The 7,112-nt window shown below is 38.9% G+C and overlaps 1 protein-coding gene across 1 annotated transcript in view; it reads left to right on the top strand.

Annotated features, from left to right (window-relative positions):
- The first annotated feature begins 1,553 nt into the window (after positions 1-1,553).
- Positions 1,554-7,112, top strand: part of BEND5 (BEN domain containing 5) — a 15,489-nt gene continuing 9,930 nt past the window's right edge. Inside the window, exon 1 of the mRNA XM_010140993.1 lies at positions 1,554-1,925. Coding sequence (XP_010139295.1) covers positions 1,631-1,925 — 295 coding nt within the window. The 5' untranslated portion in view covers positions 1,554-1,630. The remainder of the gene's footprint in view (positions 1,926-7,112) is intronic.

Genomic DNA, 7,112 nt, shown 5'->3' with positions numbered 1-7,112 from the left:
CAAACCTGATTTATGTGCAATTTAATGTTTTCCTGTGTATACTGTCTGCACTGTTTAATTGCCATTTAAGATTTTTGGAGCAATGCTCTTCCACTTTGGCCCAGAATGCTTTAAAAGTCACCAGTTCTATGAATGTCGAGCAGCTGTTCTCAGTGGTACTTGTGACCTATTGCGTGCTGTTTGTTCAGAATTGGAAGGGGTGCTGTGAGATTTCCCAGCTACAGTAGTGGGTGAGAAGATAAATTGACAGGACTGCATCCCTCCCATAACTGCCAGTTGCCTTTTCAGGTCTAGATGCCAGAAACCCACTATGTAAATGTATTTTTTTTCTTTTTTTATGTCAAATGATTTCTTTAAAAGTCTGCCAACCTTCAGAATAAAATGCTGCTCTGTGGCTTCACGTGTTTTGCAGCTGCAGGAATGATACTAGTACATTTTTTTTATGGTGGGCCAGCTTTTTTTTTTTTATTTTAGAACATGCATGGAGCAGGCGTAACATCAAATAATCTCATTTTCTGCCACATTACTCATGGATATTGTGGTATAGGAATTGATAGTGTCAGCTTCTTGTCTTTAACCTATGAACTACATTTGCTTTCCTTGCAGTTGCTTAGAAGTTCAAATGCTTTTTCCAAATTTGGCCAATGAAACTTAGTGACTTTTACCCATACTGTCACATTTTAATACCGCTATCCGGGCCCCAGGAAAGAGGTGTGCATTAATTTGTAGGGTTTGTGCAGATGAGCAAAGGTAAATTTCTGCTGAGAGTTCAAAAGACATGAAGCCTCTGGCCTGCCACGCTAATACAGAGTGAATTGGCTGGTGAGGGAGGTGAGGCTGGATGATACATTCCGTCTGCAATTTCTGTGTTTTCAGTTCCCTTTCAGTGTTTGATGATAGTGTAAACTCAGTCACTCGCATCTGCAGTTGGGTGGATGTGCTAGAGGAATAGTCAGAGATGGTTTTGTCTCCCAAAGTGTGGGAAGGACAAACCCTATGTTCACAGAGCAGTTCTGTAAGGTGTACTGCTTCCAGCTCTGAAGTCATTACAGGTGACAAATGTAGCACATAGTTGATTCTTATCAGAAAATCAATTGCTGTCAGAAATCTAAATGTTAGGGGTGAACTTTAAAGGAAAAGGATTCCAGATGCACTTTTTTGGAAAAAAGAACTTAAGTATCTTTATATATGGAATGAAGTGACCTATTTATGCTAAGCTTGCACGTGTTGCACAACTGCAGAAAGGCAGGCCGTTAACTGCCTCAGAAGTTTGTGTATACATTTAGCCAAATTACATGGTAGTTATGTTGTATATTCACTAGAGTGTTAGGCAAAACATTTTAGCAGGCAGAATTTGTCTTGGGTGGTTGGTTTGGTGTGGGTTTGGGGTTTTTGGTGGGTTTTTTTTGTGTTGTTTGGGTTTTTGTTTTGGTTTTTTTAAAAAAAACCCCAAGATACGAAGATATTAACAGTTCCCCAGTCTGTAGAACTTTAATTTTGATATCTTGCTGCTCTCCTAATTTATTTTTTTGTTTATTGTAACATGCAGAGACAAGATGGGAGGAAACAAAGTGAAGGCACACACAAAAGCATTGAAGCAGTTGTTGCTCGCCTTGAAAAACAGAATGGGATGAGTCTCAGTAATACTTCCAGCCCTGAGGAGGCTTTTATGGAGACTTCGGAAGGCATGAACAACATGGACGATGCTGTAGTTCCTCGGATTCTGTATGAAGAATTGCTGAGGAGTTACCAACAGCAACAAGAAGAAATGAGACACATTCAACAGGAGCTCGAGAGAACGCGGAGGCAGCTTGTGCAACAGGCAAAGAAGCTAAAGGAGTATGGGGCACTCGTGTCAGAAATGAAAGAGCTCAGAGACTTGAACAGGAGACTTCAGGATGTACTGCTTCTAAGACTAGGTAGTGGTAAGTGCCGGACTTAAATGGGACTAGTTTTAATGAATTTTGCAAGTGTGATCAATAGTAATGGAAACGTATTTGAAGAATAGCAGTGGTTGTTAAACTGGACATTGAATGTTAAAAGGGTTTTCTGCTATGGCTGTACAATCTGTGTCGAATTTGTATGCTCTGTACGTCTGGGTTTTTCTTTAATGATAGTAGAGGTCTTTGTGCTGGTATGGTTGAATCAGAGTTCCATTTTAAGCAGCTGTATTTTAAAGAGTCTCTGACCTTCCAGTATATGCTGAAAAAGATAATAAAGCGTCATCCACAAAATATACCAATATGTTCCAGTTCAAAAAGAAAAAAACAGAAGAAAGAAAAGGCAGTGGAATGAATATTTGGGCTAAAGCTATTTTATTCTTTTCAGTTAGGGATTTTGGTTATTGTTATGCAAGTGACTGTGTTACATTCCGTTTTCTGCCCCGTCTTCCCATTAGTAGCTCATCAGAATGTGTTATATTCCTGAAATTTTTAGCAGTGGCTTTAAACAGCCATGCTATTTGAAAAAAAAAAAGTTTGTAAAAGAATAATTTAAAAAAACTTTTTATATTAGTGTCCCGTTTATCAACATGTGTCACAAAATGCAGGTTTGTGTAATTTGGATTTAAATTTTAAGTATCTTGAGTCAGTTGCTCATTTGTTTTGGTTTATAATAATTATTTAATCATTATGTTGGAATAAATGGGAAAAAAGACAAAATAAAAAATTTCATCCTTTTCACTGAAGATGGTACCCTTGGAATACCTTCAAATATCTTACTAATTTTATATTTATTTGCTATTAGAATGTGGTACTGCTGTGTTGAAGATTTGCTCGGTGACTGAAACTTGGTTAAAATTTGTGCATCCAAACTTAGCATGCTGTTTCTTATGTCTGCCTTTGTGTATCTGGAAACTTAATTTTTGCATGTAAATTGGATATTGGCTCTTCTACTTGACTTGAACCAGTGCATGCAATTTGCATGTGAATCTGAGTTACATTCACGTACCAACCTGAACCTGAGAGAGCATGTGCCTGTGCTGTAGCATGTGTTAAGGTGTGCCCGCAAGTTTGGAGCCAGGTTCTTGAAGTAGCATCTGATGATTTAAACTGAGTGATTGTGAATGCTCATCATTGTTACACTGTGCATAATTAAAATGTCATTACTTATTACAAACATTCTAGTTAACTTTTTTAATAAAACTAAATAGGCAAGGTTTCCAGAGCCTGAGAATCATGATGTGGTTGGCAGTAGATTCCACTGAGCTTTCTATAATTTTCCTTGGATGGAAAGATGTTTCTTCATCTGCAAGTAGTTAGCTGCAATTTATGTGAGTGGAGCTCCAGCCAGATGTTAGCAGGCAATGGGGCTGAACTGTGTAAAATACCAATTTAGTTGGTAGACTTGACAGCAGTTTGAGTGGTGAGACCAGCAATGAAATGAAGACAGCTTCTGAATTGTCTCGTTTCTTTCACTTTAAGAAAGAAGGGGTGTATTTTTTACTGGAGCCAAATCAAGAAAGCTTGGAAGAAAGAGGAAGAAAAAAAAAAACCAACCCCAAACCACAAAACCTCTTTGAAAAAATGCTGAATCTTCTCTAAATACTGGGCTTGAATTTCCATTGTATCAGTCTGGCACCTGCTTTACAACTGCAAATAAATCACGATCACATTGAAAACAAGTTCTTTTAATCACATGCCTGGAGAAATATGAGTCATAGTTAATTAAAAAAAAAAAACAAACCCATGTTATTGCTTGTACGGAACTTTTCATGGATGACAAAGGTAGACTTTGGCCCTGTGGGCCCTGTCCTTCACAGGGTGTGTGCTTCCTGAGACTCAGTGTGTTAACTGTGGGTAGCTCTTGCCTTTCCTTGTAGCCTGATTCGCTCTAGAGAAACAAGAAGATTCTAGAAAGAACAGTACAAAATTTTTGAGTGATTAGAAAGGGAGACATCTTCAGCAAATTAGAAATTAGCATGAGATGATAGTGTGAAAAGGTGTTAGTTTTAATGAAGAAGAAAGTATGTAAAGACTTCTTTAGTCTTACTTTTCCAGTTTATAAATGAGGTATGTTTGGATATGTGAATAATCTATGAAAATTGTTCAGAAAATAGCTTACATCCTGAATTCCTCTTCAGTTGTTGCAGTGGTCTCTTAAATCTGGAGTTTCAAATTACATGTAATTTACGTTACGCTGCACTTCTAGCAGGCTGGTCTTAATGTAAACTAATTGAATTTCTGTTTCACCTTCAAGACTTCTGATTTCTTTGCATGAGATGAAGCTGGTTGGTGCTGATGAATGGCAGCTGTGGGAAACACATGCCTGTTGCCATTTTAAACTTGCAGATCGAGAACAGCCTCTTGAGCTAATGTTCAGTCAAGTATTCAGTCTGCTAATTTGCCATCAATATGTGGATTTCAGTGAGCAGCTAGAAGTCAATGTATTTTGCTTTACACCCAGGCCTTCATCTCTGCTACTAAACTTAAGCCGCTCCTGTGGGAAGAGTAAGGTTGTTAATCTTTCACGTGGTGACACTGAATTGCTCTTTGTTTTAAAAGAGCCCTGAAAGCAGATGTGGCAAATGACAGTAGTGAAACCAGTACTGATCCATGGTGGGGGGGATATACTGAAGTTTCTTTATGATTTTGATATGCTGTTGCCCAACAGATCCCTTCATGGAGGAGGCAGACAATTGACCAGGGCTCTAGGAACCGAAGCAGTGGGTAATGTGATGACTGTTGTGGAACAGGTTATGGTATCCCTCATCTGAGCTCCTGAAAGACTGTGCAGCCAAAGCCTCTTTTTCCTTGCCTGCTTTGGAGTCAGGGAGCCTTGCAATCATAGGCCTTTGCAGTTCATCTTTGATCTGTGGCACCTGAAAACACACTAATTTGCCTTGTTTTTATCAGTAGAGAGTAAGGTGATTTAGAGAATTAAATTGCTGACTATTCCCTGTAGGCCTAACTTTAAATAGTCTTTGGATTGCCAAAGATATGAATCTCAGTAACTTCTTAAAAAAACCAGTTGTCTCCAGGGTAAGGTCCATGCAGTTTGCTGTGGTTGTATATGGCTGGAAGTATCAATTTCTATGAGGGATAGGTGTTGGGTGGTGTTTGCTCCCTGATAAATACTGCATTTACATGTTGTACTGCTAAGAGTTAGTGTTGCTCTGAAGTCAGGCAGTATTTTCACTTTCATTCATGAACACACACACACACACACACACACACACACACACACACACACACACACACACACACACACACACACACACACACACACACACACACACACACACACATCCTCCAAAGTGCTTATTTTTAATCCCAGTTTAATTTCAGTGATCCAGTTTACATTGTCTTGGGACTGACACTAGAACAGGGAGAAGGAAATGCCAGTTATGTCTTAACACAATGTAAGGAATTACTATTTTTCAGCTTTCCTGGGTATGTTTGGCTTTTTGGTGTAAACAAAGTCCAAGGTTTCTATCAAGTACGAGTACAGGGAAGTGTGTATATATATATATAAAAAATATTACCACTTCTTAGAATACTGTTGTTTTCATTCAAATTCCTGTAGACCATGTGGAAAAACAGCTTGCTGCTTACAAATGTATATTGATGAATTTATCAGTTAATTTGTTTCGGCTTATTTACTAATTTTTGAGTAATATGAGCCTAAGATGGGTTTTGAAAGGAGGTGATGCAGGGAAGTCGCCTACCTCCTCATCCTGCGTTTGGAGTGCTGACCTCCCAGATAGTGTGGAAACTTTACAGGCAGAAGAAGGATTTTGCAATAAAACATTTGTTTCCTTTTTGCATTCTGAAGAATTGCCTTTATTGGTTTTTTATGATTCTTATTACGTAAGTACTACTATCATTAAGCCTTTAGTTAGCATATCCCATTCATCATCTTTAAAGTAAGATGCAGACCATGAGAGCTACAGAGAGAGGAAACTGTTGAAGTGTGTTGCATGGTAAATTGGGCACACAACTCCCATTAGCAGGAAGGCAATAATGCAGGTTGCGTGTCTAATTCACAACGTGCCGGGTTGAAAATGCAGTCTTTAGTGGTTGGCGAAAGTAGCTGTGAGGACCGCCTAGTTAGAGGCAGATGTCTGTTTGGGGGGAGGGAACAAACCAAAACCAAACAGTAGAATATAAAATAAGGTATTTTAAAGGCTTTCTGTTGGTGACTTCTAAGCAAGTAGTAAAGCATAAATTGCCGTAGAGGTGTTTCTGAGCTGTTAGAGCTATGGTTATTGTGGACTTCAATCAGCTGCTTTTCTTGGATAACTTTGGAAACCAAATCCCAGCTGTGTCAGTATAGGACTATAAACAAAACAGTAAGAGACTTCCAAAGAACAACTGGTAAAAGTGTTTAAACTGAGATAAATGTTTCCTCCAGGAAGAAGGTGGTTGTACTTACAAGCCTTCGTCAATGTGACTTTCAAAGCATAAGAAAACTCAACAGAGTGCTTTGTTGAAGAATGTGTTCTTGAAGTAAAAGCTAAAAGACCAATTCTTAAGTTTACACTGGCAGTTACATGCCTGCATCTGGTTGTTTCCATGTGCCTGCAAAAAGATGTATGCAGCCTTTGGGTGGTGTAATCAGTCTGGGTCTTTTCCCCAGTCTGAGTCAGTTTAGCAGTCTCAAGTTTAGAAATTTTGGTTTGTCATGGCCATACCATTGTATATGTGTGATCATAGAGGTGCTTATTAAGATTACTGTGAAATTTTAATGGAAGTGGTGTGGGCTTTATAATTTCTCTGTTTGTGCCATGCTTGCACTGCATATGACTCTTAAGAACAGTCTTGGTGGCAATGCAGTATAGGATTGTCTGAGTTGCCAAGACAACTTTTAGTTGTTGCTGAATGTCAAGAGGTCATCAGCTGAGAACATTTAGTGAACTGTGTAGGTGCAGAATGAGCTATAGGACAAACATCAAGATGCTGACAATGGAGGAAATGCTGGTATGACTGTTTAATAATCCCTAAATGAAACTGCACAAAGTAGGAGGGATGAATGCTTTGCTTGTTCCAGGTACAGGAACTATGTAAGATACGTGACTGAAGACATGATTCTGGTTCCAGCTTGGCTTGCAGAGTTAGATCAATTCAGGGCTTGGTCTATGTGCACAAACACATCCTGAGGAGGGATGCTGAACC

This window comes from Buceros rhinoceros, unplaced genomic scaffold, assembly GCF_000710305.1.
Source record: "Buceros rhinoceros silvestris isolate BGI_N320 unplaced genomic scaffold, ASM71030v1 scaffold7098, whole genome shotgun sequence".
In the NCBI taxonomy this organism is placed as follows: domain Eukaryota; kingdom Metazoa; phylum Chordata; class Aves; order Bucerotiformes; family Bucerotidae; genus Buceros; species Buceros rhinoceros.
The sequence above is the reverse complement of the archived record's forward strand: the minus strand, read 5'-3'. Positions and strand labels throughout refer to the sequence as shown.